Genomic DNA, 17,805 nt, shown 5'->3' with positions numbered 1-17,805 from the left:
GACGGGACATTTTAGGGTTAAAGACTAACTTTTGTGATGTTAAGTATTCTGTGACTAATCTAGGGGTTCTAAACATTACTTTAATGTAGGGTCAACATAAATGTTTAGGAAGGAAAGGATTCATATTTCGTACAATATAGTCAAAGTATATTGACTATATTTTTATCGTGTAAACAATTGTTGGTGAGCCAATATTTAATACATATTTACAATACATATAAAAAACTATCCTAGTAATAAATAAAATAAAATGAGGACCTGCTATTGAAACTAAACAAAGTACCAAAAAAGTTTTTTCCACATTTTTGAAAAAAAAAACTTTTATAAGGTTTTTCTTTGTCTTGTCAAAGCTTATTAACATCAACGTTTTATTGTTTTGTCATAGTTAGTAAACGATAAAGTTTGTTTTAGTTTGAGCTACTGAACTTATGTAGATTACAGTTAGCACGCAAGTTAAAGTCGTTGCAGGCACCGCTAGTCTATAGACTGGTCGCGACACCTTTTTTTTTTCACACACGGTCGGTTAGCCCCATGGTAAGTTATTAATTAACTTGTGTTATGGGTGCTAACACAACTGATAAACTACATATAGCTACATATATACATATTTATAAATACATATTGTAACACCCAGACCACGGCCAACAAGCATGCTCATCACACAAATGTCGACCGAACCGGGGATCGAACCCGGGACCTCAGGTTCGGCAGTCCGGCATGGTGACCATTGCGATCGAGGTCGTCAAAGTCTTTAAAGTTATTTTGTTTTATAGACCCTGGCCTGTTGTTTTACCCGTGTCCCGAGGAAACTACTTTCAGCAGCTAGATAATAAGTTACCAAGTCTTATTCTGATGTATAGGTGTATGCTAGTAGGTATCTGTTTCTACGCTGTTCCTCTCGCTTCCCAAGAAAACTTCTTCCCTCAACCTTATAATGTGCTTTCACATGTTCTAGATTCTATCTAGACTGTGTACCAAACATTAAAATCAATTCAGACATTCTTTCTACAATTGAAATATAATAATTTATATAATCACACCCTTGTATGCTTGTCTTACAGCCATTCCCAATGTCCTATTTTGAAAGTACATGTTTGGGGTTAATGGCAAATCCTATCTCTAGTAAGTCAAATCAAGAGATAGACAGAATATTGAAACAGGCCTCAAGTCTTTAACAGCATTAATAAATAGTTAACATAGAACTAGGTGCAAAAACTTTCTTTATAAGTAATCTTCGCGTGACTGTAACGAATCTAAACTCTTATAGAAATCGGCTAGCTTTGATTCTAGTAGCGGAGGTCGGTTAAACGGTACCTAGTGGTACTTATGGTTATTGGTACTTTTTATTGGCGCAGTTCAATGCAGGTTTTGTGCAAGAAATAAAAGGTAATTTGTGCATTGTTTACTTTAGAGGTTAGATATTACTGATTGATGGAAAATTATTATATTGTACTGTTCCATGTACAAGATATGATAAATAAAATATTGTAAAAAGTTAGAATTATTTTTTTTATTGATGATTGGGTTGTGTTTGACCACAATCTCATCTGATGGTAAATGACGATTTGGTCGAAGATGGAGCACGCTTGCCTTGTAGTAATCTATTCACTCTTCACTCGAAGATCACACAAAATTGCGTATTTTAATAATAATTATCAGCCCAAATTACTTTGGATACTGTTTACTGTCGATTCTAACATATAAAATGAAACACAAATGAATACATTCGATGCTAATACCTACTTCATTTTATGAACTACCTAAATCTATTTGACCTACATACCAAACCAAATTCTATGTACTACCGCACCCATTCTACCCCTCGGGTATCAAATAGGTTGACATCGACCTATCCTTGTTACCACCTGTGTCCTAACAATGGTAATCGTGTGGTCACTCATTTAGGAGAAGGTTCGAAATTAGAATTATCATTGTCACCCTAATGTTAGGAAGGTAAGGATTAAGTGAAGCCAAGCGTTTGGAGTGTTATCTACCTACATATTATATTAATATTATGAAGAGGTAAAGTTTGTCAGGTTATAGGGGTAGGTCTCTGGATCTACTGATTTAAACTTAATATTTAAACTTGAAAATAAAAAATAAAAATTTAAACAATAGTAGGTATAGTATCTATGTATTTTTGGGTTTTAGTGTTTATAATTTTTTCGATATCAGATGAAATTTCTTCGAGATCTAGATAAAAAGTAGGTAACTAGTGGAAAAGCTGGTTGCAAAATAACAATTTTTACTATAGGAAAAAAAATGGTTTAGGTTAAACCTAGATTGGTTCTTTTCTTAAGCTTCTAAACACACTTTCTTTAGCGTATAAATTCTCATTTTCAGTTTTCAATAAAATATGGCATCCCACCAGAAAGAGAATTTTTCAAATCGTTTCAGTTGTTTCGAAGCCTGTAAGTTTACAAAACCAAAAATCCTCTTTATAACATTAATTTAGGCTTTAGATTAGCCAAATATTTCATATCCATGTAACCATGAAACTTGTAAAAACGAGTGACTCACCAGTCTACAATGATGTCATGATATAATTAACTGGACTTAACATTAACTGTAATTATTATCATGACACTGTTTTCGAGAGCTAACAAGGTTTTATTCAAGTGTTGATAATGAAGATAAAATGAGATTTTTAAGATAACAATTACAAGAATTTGAAACTAGTATTGTATTGTTATCAGTTGATTAAAATAATAATAGGTACTTAATAAGTTTTCATTTGCTTTGGCAATCGTTATGGTCAGTAAGAAGGCAGTCGCTCCTTGTAAAACATCGATACTTAGATACCTACATACGGGTTGACTGGACGCCAATCTCAATATAAAAAGCTGGCAAAATAATAGGCAGATGAGGTAGGATACTTGATTTGCAATATTACATAAATAATAAGACAGGCTTAATATTACATTGGCCTTCATAGGATACGCGTTTTAAATAGTTATTTTGTTTTCGATAGTAATCTATGCATTGCATAGTCAATGTAACTCAGCATTGTTTGCTTTAAAAAATAGAAACAACGAGCCCTGGAGTATCTACTCTAGGGAAATCAATGGATTCTAGGCTAGTTTGTGACAATATTCTACTGATAAGTATTGGCTGTTTGCTGTGGTTCTGTGGAAACTGCTTGCCGCACCAGGATAATAGGGATTATCTAGCATCGAAATATTTTTTTAATCAGACAATTCCTGCGATTATGGCGTTCAAACACGAACCCTTTAACTCTATAGCTAATAAAATTATATATTAGTAATACGAAATGAATTTTAACAATCAAGCATTGTATCAAAACTATTTAATAATAACTCCCTGTTAGGTATTTGTTTTTCAATTTTTTTTCTCGGTTACACTTTTATCTTGTAAAATATGAAACAATGGCGTCTCTCTATGGGAATCCATTGTTTTAGTATTTATTCTCATCACTTTCGCTCATATTGTTAGATTTATCGATCCCATAGTTAAATGACGACCCATTGTGTGTAATTAATAAGTAGCAATTACGTAGTAAGTTTGTTTTCTTTAAAATTGAGCTGTTGGTAAAATTCAGAAGCATTTTCTATGAAGAAAACTTTCAAACTTTTAATTATCTGTTCTTTAAAAAACAACCAGAGGGAATAGGCACACTGAATGAAAAAAACATATTATCGACACTTATTTTTTCTTTCACAAACAAATAACAAAGAAGAAACAACACGATTGAATTTTGTGTTACTTCAGTTTTAAGTACGAATACACAAACTAGACGTCACAAACGTGTTTTTTTTATCTGAGTGCATTTTTTAATGTTTGAATTTTTTTTAATGTCCAATATTTTTTCGGTACCTTAATTCAAATCACTATTTTAACTCTGTCATCAGGCCTATTCGGGACATGAAGGCAGGATTACGCCAACGTCTATATTTAAAACACCAAAAAGTTATTTTCTTAATTTTAACTTACCCAGTAAACCGAACAATTAATCAAATTCACGAAACAATGCAAGCACTGTGACACTTTGGTAATTAAAAATCTCGAAATACGTCATAATACCGCGACGAGGCCGCCATATTGGTTTTTCACGAAAACAAGAATTTGGTATATATTTCGTAATAATGAAATATATTTTCAGTTACCTACGTAGTTGTTATGGTATGTAAATGGTTTAGTAATTGGTATAAATCGTTTATTAATAGTCAATAGTTTCCGAACAGTAAATTGCGTAATAATTGTAGGTTATTTACGAATAATTTCAGGTGTTTTGTTGTTAGAGGTTTGTGGATATTTCAGTATTTTATTGAAAACTCTTTCGTCTACTGGACGCAAGTGCGTCTTCTGGGTAAATAATGAGGCTAGATGAGTAATAATGGGTTCGAGTCCTCTACAAAATAATCATTACGCATAGTGAGATATCTGAAGATTCTTTGCGATTCTGTGACAGGGAAAATTAGAATGCCTAAAGTATAATGCTGAATTATAACCAAAATTATCATTAGGTACCTTTACCTGTTATTAGGTATCTATGGTCCAATAGTTGACATATACTAAAATAGGCTAGCTGGTTACTTACAGCCCATGAACATACATTGTAACAGAGGTACAAGTAGGTATTAATTTTGAGAAAATAAAAGAAAATGTTAATTAAAACGAAATATAATTTCTACCGGACACAGCAAAGAATTAAGTCATATTCTCACTAATAGCTTAAGGTTATATCCTCAAACAGTAATGTATTACATTACATAACCCACTTATTGCCTAATTAACATTGCTTAACACGAAAACTGCAATTCTTTAAGTGCAATGTAACGCTAGATTTAATACGTTTAATACATTAGTCAATACACAGTCTGAGTCATTGGAGTTTATTTCGTAATTTTACGTTTTTTACTGAAAATATAAAAGTCGTACTGGTCTAGTGGTTTAGGGCCTCTCAAGTATCTATGGTTACGAAAAATGTAATTACTTTTCTAAGTTATAATAATATGTGTTTTCTAATGGTAAGTGATTGACAATATAAAGTTATATTTAAACTTATGATATGCATTAATCTTTTTTTTACAACTATAGACACGAATATAGCATCGTGCTGAAATGAATTTCTTTCATCCATGCTATTAAAATAAGTGTATCTGTTGGTTAGCAGTTATGTTGAGTTATGTTAATGCTAAAAGGAATCGTTGAACAGATTTTTTTGTAGGCTAGTACAAAGACTCATCACTTCTAGACACCATCTTGTTGAGAAACTTTTATTGATTGAAGTTGGCTTTTTTTCGTTTTGTTTAAAAAAATATTATCAAAATACTGCTATACCATCGTGAATAATAACTTCTCAAAATGATTTACCTAAAACATAACTATTTACATAATAAGTAATAGATATACCCTAGATATACCCCGAAGAAACACCCAGCCCCAAGGGTCGGCCGTATCACATTACCGGCACGTGACCGTAATAATCCAAGATGGCCGCTAAAGTGTCAATTTACTGTTCCTAATTCAAGATAAGACAAGGATCCATGAGGATCCCTCTTCTAGTCGAGTGACATATTTACATAGAACCCTGAAAAACGTGTGCTAGCATTTTTTTTGGGAAAATTATTATAGTTAATTAGTATAGGTATTTTGTTATTTACAGAGAGTTTTATCTAGCAATATAACAAAAAATCTGTGTATAAATTAAGCAATGCATCTCTGATAGTTTGGATCTCTAGAATAATAAAGAAAAATGGCGTTCGAGATCGAAAATGTCAAAGTACATATCTAATAGTGCCGCTATTTGATTCAATGGAAATTGTTTATATTCTCTTAAGATCCGAGGAACATTGTCATTCTTCGGATAATATTTAATTGTAAAAGATATGACTCATTATAACTCGAAAAACAAAACAAAAAGATATAAAGTTACTTATAATACCTTCAGACCATTAATATGAAAGTATTCGCAGAAATATTTATTTGTTTATAAGAAATGGGATCTTGTTTGTTCACTGAATAAGCTACCCACGCTTTATATTATTTCTAAAGTGTACATATTTACTTAGTGTAAACATATTTATATTAAAAATCTAAGTGGGAGGCATCGTAGGGGTTGTTATACCAAATTGAAAAAATGAAAATATATATATAATTTTCAATTTCCGCAAAATTTCAAGTGTTAGTTTACCGGCATTCCTCTCCTCGGTTCACAGTACTGATACATTAACCAGAAAGATTGTCGTCTTCTGCACTGGTTGATGTTGAAGTACCGTGTTTGACCGACGCGCTGGATGCCTGGAAAATGGCTACTCCCAATACGGATTTGCCCGGCAACCGCTGCTCTCAGAGACAATGGGACGGGCCGCTCTGTAGCACTATACGGAATAATCTATTAAATACGTGTAATAGTGCTGCTGAGCGTGCCCGTTTGTTGGCTGTGGGAGAGTGGGAGTCGGGCCTCTGGTTACAGGCGATCCCGTCATCTAGCATAGGCACTATGCTGGATGACACAACGTTCCGCATCTCCGCATCTGTGTTGCTCCGCATCGCTGCCATTGCGGTGAAGCCGTCGACAGCCTCGGGCACCATGGTCTGTCGTGCTGCAGAAGTGCTGGTCGTATTGCACGGCATGCCAGCATTAACGACATTATCCGTCGTGCTCTTTCCACCGCCGGCGTGCCAGCCGTGTTAGAGCCTAATGGACTGGTACGTGACGATGGAAAGAGGCCAGATGGTATGACGTTGTTGCCATGGAAGTTGGGTAGGCCCTTGGTGTGGGATGCAACGTGCGTCGACACCCTGGCGCCATCGCATCTTCCCTGCACGGCAGGTCATGCTGGTGCGGCTGCTGCTTCTGCAGAGACCACCAAGCGGCGCAAGTATGGTAACCTTATTGGGAACTATACTTTTGAGCCATTTGGGGTCGAAACGCTCGGACCGTGGGGCCCGAGTACGCGGTTACTTTATAAGGACATCGCGAAAAGGCTTGTCGACGCTTCGCGTGACCAGAGGGCTGGCTTATTCTTTGGACAAAGAATTAGCATTGCCATTCAACGTGGCAATGCAGCCAGTCTTCTGGGCACGTTTCCGGAGGACAGTGATGCGGAGGAATACTTCGACGCCTGATCGATGCTCTTTTATATTTTATGTTTATATATATTTTGTATATAGTATTTTATTTTTAGTTTTGTTTAAAGATAAGTAGTTTAAGTTTGTATATATGTATAGTGTGTACATTGTAGAAATAGATATTATTATACATGTTACTAAAATACATTTTATAAAATTTTCAATTAAATAAACTATATAAATACTAAAATCGTATGAAATCAAAATAAATCTAATAAAATAGCTCGTATGATTATCTCCTATAAACTAAATACTGAAATCGTTTTCATGTTTTCATGAATCCGTTTTTATCCATTGGTGAAAACCGCATGAAAATTGGTGAAAAACGTGAAATGGCTACCCAACCATGCTTTAAAAACTTGAAACATCACGAACGTTACATATTTAATATACTAATATTATAAACGCGAAAGTTTGTATGTATGGATGTATGGATGTTTGTTACTTTTTCACGCAAAAACTACTGAATGGATTTTAATGAAACTTTACAATAATATAGCTTATACATCAGAATAACACATAGGCTACAATTTGTAAACATATTGTTCGAAATACTAAACCTGCGCAGACGAAGTCGCGGGCACCAGCTAGTATTTAATATAGTCACTTTCCATAACCCATTAAAATATGCTCAAAACAAGCGTATCCGAAATGAACCAGCACATTTAAACATACATACAGAAAGGATACAAAAAGAAATCTCTTGAGATCCAACCCATTGTAACACAGATTATACCAAAAACAATAGCTGAGACACAGCCAGTATATTAAACCTACTTACTTATATATGTGTGTGGCTGTAATAAAAAATCCCATTCACATATTTAATTCACACGGTGTACCCGCGGTTTTACACGCAACAGACAAAGGTTGGTGCCTAAGTTAAAAAACGGGCCAAGTGTGAGTCGGACTCACGTACGAAGTGTACAAAACGAGCAAAAAATTAAGTTTGTTGCATGGGCCCTCTGTCTAGCCTTTTTCCAACTATGTTGGTGTCAGCTTCCAGTCACACTGGATGCGGCTGAGTACCAGTGTTTTACAAGGAGCGACTGCCTATCTGACCTCATCAAGTCAGCTAACTCAACTAGCTCTCTCTCTACTCTTTCTCAGCAAACATACATAGATAGACTGACAAAGAAGTCTTAATAATAGGGTCCTGTTTTTTCCCCCAGCTTGGGGATGGAACCCTAAAAAGAAGAATCATGTAAATTGTATAAGGTGCGCGCCCTTTTTGACGTCTACTTGATGAATTATTTATGAAACGACAAGAGGTTATCTTTGGGGGTTATTGCATAAGGAGTTGGTATATATAATGATAGAGTTTCTTTCAGGGTCACTAAGGGTTTTATTTTAGGAACCTGCCCAGAGAAGTGCATAGCTATGCATCTAAAATAATCATTAATTAGGGTTAAAACAGTCCTAAAAAAAAGAAGCATGATGCTTAATTAAGTAATACCCTACCACTATCGAATCTCTCTATGGCTTTAAGGTTGGCTGTAAGAGAATCCAATTCTGGGTTAAGCTCGCCATTGTACATAAACTGTCTGTATTCTTTTTATATATTTATTGATAAGTGTGCAATAAAGAATAAATAAAAAAAATAAATGAGTAGGTTCGATGTGATGTTAAATACTTGTCCTAGCCGAGTTTCATCACTGATGAAACTAAGTAGATGACTATATCTGGTGGTCACTTCAGGCTATTATTGAAATTGCGAAAAAGTCTCATTTTGCAACTACAAACGACGACCGAACGACTTGATGGTCAAAATTGTTCTTAGAATACTTGACTGGTTTATTCTCTTTACAATATCGTATCCTCTTCGATACAAATATGTAGGTAACAAGAAGATAATTGCATCCAATTTGTATGGACTGTAATGGCTTAATTATTTTTTTCTGCTCTACTACCGCCTAAGAGTAGCACACTGGCGACTAAACTGTCGGCTGATAGTTGCCTCGGTGGTTGGTTCATTGGTTAATAGTTTATTGTGAAAGTAATCGCGATTTTATCAAAACTTTTTGGGTCAGAAAATGTGAAAATTAATATTAAACATTTGTTATAAGAAAACTGCCATTTATGTCTGATACCGGTCGGATATTATTATATAGTCGGATACCTGATTGTTGTAATTTACAGACGCCAGCAAGACAACCTACCCGAATGTGTCAAAACCAATCGAACATTAACCTTCCACTATTGTGATATGGTTGAAAATCTATTGTAGAAAGATAGATTGAGATAGGTTGACGTGCTATCGTCTGTCGTGCTATCATATATCTCTATTTCTGATCAAACTATAGGCCGACTAAAAGTTTCTTGTGTGCAAGAGCTCTTATTCTTCAAGTCATTACTGAAAAACTGTAACAAAAAGTGTTACAACGTGACGGAGTGCCACGACTTACTTATATTTAACTTACAAATGCCAACCAAGGTGATATTTAATTTAAGAAAAAGAATTTTATTTCAAAAAGGTTTTGGTACAAAATGTTGAATGTTCGTCAATGACAAATATGTCAGAAGTAGTTTTACTGAGTATACAATGTTAAACATTGTTGTACCCAAGTTTCTTTGAACGAGTTGATTTATGATAAAAAATAGGTAACTATACCTAGTGCCTATTTAAGTATTTTTCTTTAAAAATATTTACCTTAATATTATACCTATGTTTTTACAAAGATACTGAAAACTTACATTTCAAACTCTGGTGAAATAACTATGCCGCTCTGAAATCATTGTTTTGATAAATGGTGCATTCGCAATAGTTTTGTAAGTTCATTTTACTTCACTGCCAAAAAGCGTTATGTTTTGACCATTGTGAAGTTAGTTGCTAATACCCAACTTCGGAGTGGCAAAGTAATTTTCATGAAAGCCGTAAACTCTATCAACAAAAAAAAAACGCCGTTAACGTTGTGTCAGAACCATTTATGTACAGTATACACACAAATAATATAGGTACCTAACAGTGTGAAATAAGGTATCATTACTAAAACAATGTAAAAAAAAACTTCAGTAATGATGCAACTGGTAGCAAGTTTCATTCATTTGAAAGCTGCACTGAGAGAGACAAGGTCAACACTAGTAATAATGAAACCGAAAAGAGCATTTTTTTTCAATATTCAGGTTATGGTCGTAAAGCGATTTGTTCACAACAGTAATTAACCTTCGACACGAGACTATTGCAAAGCATTTGTAAATAAAGTCGATTAACAATTACTCATTTTGTACTAGTAACTATACTTACTTCAGAAGCCCACTGAACGTGCTTCGCCTCCGCCAAAACACTTCGCTCCATTATAAAAAAAGTGTAAAAAAAATAATCACATCTCACACACACTAACACAGTCCACAACACAGAACACTCGATTCGAAAATAGAATATCGATTAAAAAAAGAATCGTTACGTTTCGTTTTCTAGACAGCAGTTTATCTGTTTTGAATTTAGAAAATTGTTCGCGCAAAAAACGTAATTGGCTTCGTCCGCTGTCTGACTCACGTCGGCGTCTCTAACTACCTCTGTGACGTGAGACTATGCAAATTTTTATGCATTTTCCCCCCTCACGGGAATAAATATCCGCGATACTACACGGCCAGACTCCAACAGCTGATAGACATACAAGAAAAATCTGTTATTACGCTCGATCGGGTTAGTGTGCCGCGCGAAACGAGAATATCATCCTCGCTCTATCTAGAGGGGTCTAGATAAGTGGCGTGATAATAATTTGCATCTGATAGACGGTTGATAATAATTTCCTTTTTGCGATCTATTGTTGCAGCGGTATGTAGCGGTGAAAGCAATTAGATTGTTACTGGCCGCATAAATTAGGTCTCAGTCTAGTTTGTTTATGCTCTACTACAAACTGAATGAACACAGAAATGTGAAGTTAAATGAAACTGAGCCTGGAAAATTCAGGACGATAATTTAACTTTGCGAGCCGGCTAACAGACGAGCAATTACGAGTTTAATGCCATAAATTGAGATAATGCCTGACATCCAAGATCCAGGTCGACACCGGTGAGTCACTTCATTGCGCGAACAATTATATTACAAGCGAGTAACACTTCTGTCGGTAAAACACTTATCACTGTTGTGAAACACGTGGTTGAAAAAAAAATACTATAAAAAAATTCGAAATTCAAAAATTTGGCGGAACGAACACTTGGATTCGCGGCACAATTCGAACTTGGAACTGAGATGGCGCCAAAATTGACAGTTGTTTTATTTTTTAAATTGTTTTCTTTATGTTTTATTTGAGTGTAGTAACGTGTCGCGGGGCGATGGCCGACTAGAAGAAGTTAGTTGGCGGGTGGGAGTGGTGGCCGGCAGGTGGTGGGATCAATACCACAGTCTGGGGCGCACGCACTGGCCGCCTCGTCGCGTCCACGCTTTATACTCTATATTTGGATTGTAGGATAGCCAAGGGTGTGTCAATATCTGCTTACCTATATATAATGGAGCTGTCGTGTTTAAGGCTGCATGTTTAATGCCTGTGCCTTCATGGTTATTTTTAAAAAGTTATTCTACTGTCTACACCATAATGCTATTTATTTATTTATGTTTTTTTCTACACACACGATATACATAGAAATACGACAGGAAAGAAAGAATTTACAAAAGTAATGCTTGTCATTTCAAATGTTTATCTAAAAACATGTTCAAAAGTAGAGCGACAAATGTTTTAAGTTCAAATACTTGAATGATTGCTTACAGTTTCAGAACTAAGTTTCTTTACTTTACTGAAAGTTGCAAAGACATTTTATAGCAGGAAATAGATAAAAGTTGAAGTACTTAAACTTTCGTAGTTTCATTTATTTGTCTTTCTTATTAATTTAATCGCGTGGAACAGGAAAACTTTAGTAATTTACGACTAAAGCTTAATAAACGTTAATGGATGCCTAAAAATTAGACCACGAAAGGTCAAAGACCTCTGCTGAAAATAGGTTTGACAAAATTAGGATCAACAATTACTTTGATAATTAAAAAATACATATCTTATCTTATATTTATGTATATTAGAGTTATTCTTTCATCTGTGTTTCGGAGAGCACGGTAAACTGTAGGTCCTGGTTGTCATTAAACATCTCTGGCAATCGTTACGGGTAGTCAGAAGCCAGTAAGTATGAAACCAATCTTATCAAGGACTATTGAGTTGCCCGGGTAGCTGGGTTGAGCAGTTCAGATAGGCAGTCGCTCCCTGTAACACACTGGTACTCAGCTGCATCCAGTGAGATTGGAAGCCCAACATCTATACATATAATAAATCTGTAGAAAAGTAATTTTTGTACATTGAAGAAATTGGCAAAAAAAATAGCCAGCATTTTAAAGGATAACTAACAGAACCCATTTCCATCATTTTTGTCATTTTTGTCTGTTTGTCTGTTTATCTGTTTGTTTGTTCGGGATTCACGTAAAATCTACGAATTAAATGCAGACAATGCTTATATACAAAAACTCTACGTAACTTGAGGTATTACTTAGTTTTTGTTTCATCGAAATCGATTCACTCTATCAAAAGATATGATTAATTTTGTGAATTCAAGATGTAAAATATTACGACACGCAATCTTTTTGTCAAAACTGTACATTTGAATGTTGTACTTATATTAGTTGATCGGCCTATTATTAATCTTTACACAGAAAATCACACCTTAATAAGTAACTTCGGAAGAAAAAAAAAAATGAAAATTTTGTTTAGCCAAGGTTAAAGTAGCTCCATCTGTGGTAAATAAAATACATCATCAATTTGTCAAAGGAGCGAGGTGGTAAATGACAATATTACCATACATTCTTTATAGAGGATTATTATTTCAACAGATGGAGTTGTGTATTTTCCGTAATTCACCATATTTTAAGACGAAGTGTAATTTTTCGATAGACATTTCAATAGTGTTTGTCAGTTTGCCGTGCCACATCAAAATCCAACCATAATTATTACCTTGATGAAAGGAAAATTAATAGTTCTCGGCCAAATTTAAAACGGTGCCATCTAAATTATTTTTTGAACATTATGTCAAAAATGATGACTTTAGTGGAACAATTAATTATCATTTAAAGTTGCAGATGGAGTTCATATCAGGATTTTTTCATAAACATAGTTTAGCTTATCTTCCACTAATGTGGTGGCCTTAAAACAAATTACTTTGAGTGAGTAGTATTAAGTAGACCTTAATTATTTTTTTCTGATGCAAAATATGTAAACTTAATCCTAGAAGAAATGAGGATCTATCTCTCGCAAGCGTTGCTAAGCGTGAGGTAGGTAATGTAGGATTCTGTAGCTTTAAAAACAAGCCCAGATACAAAGTGCAGATAAGAAATGGGAGCTTTCTCGATTTAATACCATACACACGTAAAATGCTTTATGCGTCTGAAAACGTACAAATTACGCGCCGCATATCAGAGACATGTTTACTTTCAACTTCTGATCGCAAATACACTGTTCACGATTACGAACAGTCTCAGTAAGACCCGAGCCAAGTCTAAAAAAACACCTTTTATATAAAACTACGTTTGATGTCATTTAATCACAAAGACAGAATTGTTCTCTGTTGCAAATCCTATCCACCTATATCCTATCCTAATCCAGAATGCATTGCAGGTGTGCATTGCACAAAAACCAATGGTATCCTATTCGAGAAGTCAAAAGACTTGACCTGCTAACGTCAGCTTCTGCGCTAAGCAAGTGTTCTCAATAGTAATGAGGTGAATAAATTTTCAGAAACCACAATAACAGTAGGAGCCAAAGCGTATGATCGCTTCATAGAGCTCTGATTGGCCCCAGGTGACCAAGTCAGCTCTGATTTGTTCGTTCATCAGATCTTTGAAAGTGTTTCGATGGATACTTACTGTCGTCCTGTTTACGTGTGACACAAAATATGGTACATAAACGTCCTCCGCAAGAGCGAAATTTTCCCGGTGTGCGGTAGTGACGCACAGTATACAACACTTATGTTTCTTTTGATTTGCTGGCTCCACCAAGAAATGGCAAATTGCGAGCGTACATTTTGAAAATCTTGGCAAAACTGCAGGTTTCAAGTACGAACACATGAAGTGGACTCGCACAGATACGTACATTTTGCCTATTCGTGAACTAATGCAAACATTTCGGTGGAGTCCCGGCTTAGGCCACCACATTAGGCGTGCGTGATCCTCGGGCGTGTGAGTAGTAATGTGGGGTCAGCCTTACCATAGTGAGTAAGTGCACAGAAAATCCCCGTCATACAAGTGTTTCTGCCCAGTAGTGAAACTATCCTACCCTATGCGCCTGCTGATGATGATGACTCATTTTATCATCCATCCAGCTATTCCCCAACTATGTTGGTGTTGGCTTCCAGTCACCGAATCTGTTTGAGTACCAATATTTTGCTTGGAGCGACTACCTATCTACCTATCTTCAATCCAGTCAACTACACAAGACGATATCCATGGTAAGACTGACAGACTTTCTGGCTTCTGATTAGTCGCAGCAGCTGTAGAAAATGTACAAATATACAAACAGCTTTGTCAGACTCAAAGCATATAGACATAGATTTTAGCTGTTTCCTGTAAAAATTACTGACACACCATACGTAATAATTTTCCAAATTTTCTGCCTAGATCCAGAGATATTCACAACGTCACAAACTTTACTTCTTTTGTTTAGATAAATGGTCACATCCACAACACAACCTTGATCAATGAATCTATGCGACTGCTAAGTGCTAATCCTAATTATACTGTCACGTGAAAGAATGCACCTACGGGATAAGTAGTATTTTGACTATTCTATATTGCCCACGCAGACGAAGTTGCGGGCAACAGCTAGTAGTTAAGTAAAAGACTAGGTAGGTAGGTCGGTTATGGTTATCGTTGGTTAAACGGTGCAACTCACCCTTAAATTGTACGACATGACACTATACAAAACACATGTCAGAAATGTCAGGTTGAAGGTTAGAATCCTCACTGTTGCTTACATGGTTGCTATGGCAACGGAAGTAGGTTACCATGCTGCTCCTATAATAGAGCAACCCAAACATTATGCATTTCCTCATTCTTATTACTTTGCACATAGTTTATGTATGCAGGTCAAAATGGATAGTAATTTTAAACAATACCTACTGTGTCAAGCGATTGACATGTACCTACTTTCTAAGTACTTGCATCTTGGACACCAATGACAGTGTTTCGGAGGGCACGATAAATTGTAGGTCCCAGCTGTCATTTGAACTTCTTTGGCAGTCGTTACGGGTAGTCGGAAGCCAGTAAGCCTGACTACCAGTCGTACATAGGGGTATGGATTTGCCCAGGCAACTGGGTTGAGAAGGTCTGATAGGCACTCCTTGTATAAACACTGGTACCTACGCAGCATCCGGTTAGACTGAAAGCTGACCTCAATATATTTGGGAAAAGGCTAAGCAGATGATGAAGTAATTTTACTGTTAAAGAACGATTATGGCTTACTGAAATTTTCTTCAGAATTCGTCAAAATAGAGTACCGCAATGTAGTATCTAAATAAAAGTCTAGAAATACCGTAAAACCTGCGATTCCACACGACAATGCCAAATCGGCAAACATTTTTTAGTCTAGCAACATTGCCAGCGTCCAAATACTCTTGGCATTCACGCAAAAATGTTGCCAGTTCTTATCTATCTATTTTATGCGGTAGCAATACTGGCAATCTTGTTGATTTAGTACTTTATTTGATGTGGCAAACATATAGAGTAAGTATGTAGGTAGAAGCGATAAACTATGGTTTTATTCGAATGGTTATTGTATGCAGTTACGAGTGAAATATGAGCTTCTTTAAGTTCTTAAGGATTACTTTATCTAATAATAGTTAGTAGATGTTGTTTAGAAGATTCGTTAATAAATCAAAAACCGTCGATTCTTCGGACTTCTATCTATTTATATATATAATATTTTCTACTGTACAATGGAACGTATAAGAGTCCGGCGGAAAATAGTGGAACTATTTATTTTTGCATTTTATTACTAGGTAGCTACTACTAGCGCCGCTACTACTTCTAGTGTGTGACTCCAGTAATTATTATGGCGAAGATACTACAATGTTATATATTTAAAGAAAAGCTACAAACTATAATACACCCGGTCGGTAAAAATAATCCAACTTCGTCGGATAACACAAAGACTATTTAATGAATGCACAAGGTTTGTAGAGCGCCATAACGATATTTTGTAGAACTAATATGGTTGATAGTACGCATGCGTAAAACTAGCCCTACAGCTGTTATTGTTTTTTAGATATTTCTTTAAGATATTGGTAATTAAAATAAATGATAATTAAACAAAAATGTATTTTGAATTTATAACTAAGTCATATAATACTCGTATTTGTACTAGACATTGAAAATGTGTTGACAAACCATTTTCGTAACTACTAACGCCATCTATCTTTTAGATAAAGCACTAAAGTTACGTGCATTTTTTCTTGTAAGATAATTTTTCCAAGAGAATATATCTAAACTGCGATTTTTCTAACTGTTTGGGGTACAAAAAAGAAACGTCTTTGTGTGTCTTATGAAAAGAACAAACACAAAAGTTTTTATACGTCCTTTTTTCGTTTTTTATGTACAAAGTTTGATCGCAGCCTCAGAAATATTATGATTGTTCCCTAAATAAACATTTGCTATACACAATATGTCTTGTTCTCAAGTTTTACAAAAGTAGGTTATCCAAAACTTTGTTACGAAATAAATCTTCCGAAGGAAAAGTATCCAAAACGATTTATCCTATAATTCTCAACAAATGTTCACAGTAGGGTGTCCCTATAAAGTACGGAAACCAGGACATGGGCGTGTCAGAACGTGGAACTTGACCACGGAGTAAAGAACGATAAGCGAAGATACCGTAATGCATGTAGGTCAATTGCCTTCCTCTATGTCAAATTCGTACAGTGGACATGATCAAAACGATCAGCCACGAGGCGTTCGGGTTCTTTGAGACATCTGTCAACGATTTCTGGTATTTCAAAAAACGGTTGGGTCCAAAGAAGGCACATAATGGGACAATAGTAACGATCTTCGTCCCTGAACACCCGCATTTAAGCGTGCTTCTTTCTTAGGAGATTTTCCGTTATGACATCTCCACTACTCATTTTTTCTCCATATTCTCAACAAATGTTCACAGTAGGGTGTCCTTATAAAGTACGGAAACTAGGACAATGGGCGTGTCTGAACATGTAGCTTGACAAATAGTGGTAAAATTATGGCTTTAGTTACAGCCTGATAGGTTTCAATGTCTTGGAAAGAATGATTTATTTTTTGTACAACAATATTTTTTATTTGATGTAGGATTACTGAAATTAATGGCGCCCAACTGGGACTGTAGGCTGGTAACAAGAAGTATTTTTATTTGGATAATACGTTATTTATTAGGTTTATTATACAATGAATGCTTTAGCAGATTAAATATGTAAACAATCATGATATGAGTTTTCACACAAATACATGTTATACCAGTAAACTTTAGAAAATGATTGAATGGATAAATTGTTATTATAGTATTTACATTGATTTTTAGCCGCATTGTATTTTCAAAAAGAGTTATTAAATAAAACTTTTGCCAATATTGTTTATGTTCAGTTACTCAAATGAAGTAGATAAAGTCTTATTTATTTTTGCTAAAACTACATTCTGATTGATTATTTTTTTCTTTTTATTACAGAAAGGAAACAAACTCCTTACCGTTTACCATTTCCATCAAATTTTTCAAC

General features: G+C 35.2%; 1 protein-coding gene across 6 annotated transcripts in view; it reads right to left on the bottom strand.

Moving 5' to 3' along the window:
* Window positions 1-17,805, bottom strand: part of LOC124642744 — a 100,836-nt gene that overhangs the window by 42,342 nt on the left and 40,689 nt on the right. The window contains exons 1-2 of one of the 6 annotated variants that reach the window (XM_047181367.1): window positions 11,088-11,243; window positions 10,340-10,525 (exon numbers count right to left, since the gene is read on the bottom strand). The exons of 4 other annotated variants lie outside the window; for them this stretch is intronic. In XM_047181367.1, coding sequence (XP_047037323.1) covers window positions 10,340-10,390 — 51 coding nt within the window. In that variant the 5' untranslated portion in view covers window positions 10,391-10,525; window positions 11,088-11,243. Of the gene's footprint in view, window positions 1-10,339; window positions 11,068-11,087; window positions 11,244-17,805 lie in introns of those variants that run through there. One more of the 6 variants, XM_047181366.1, reaches the window with a different exon arrangement.

Source organism: Helicoverpa zea, chromosome 25, assembly GCF_022581195.2.
Source record: "Helicoverpa zea isolate HzStark_Cry1AcR chromosome 25, ilHelZeax1.1, whole genome shotgun sequence".
NCBI classification, from domain to species: domain Eukaryota; kingdom Metazoa; phylum Arthropoda; class Insecta; order Lepidoptera; family Noctuidae; genus Helicoverpa; species Helicoverpa zea.
This window is presented reverse-complemented; position numbering and strand designations above follow the sequence as displayed.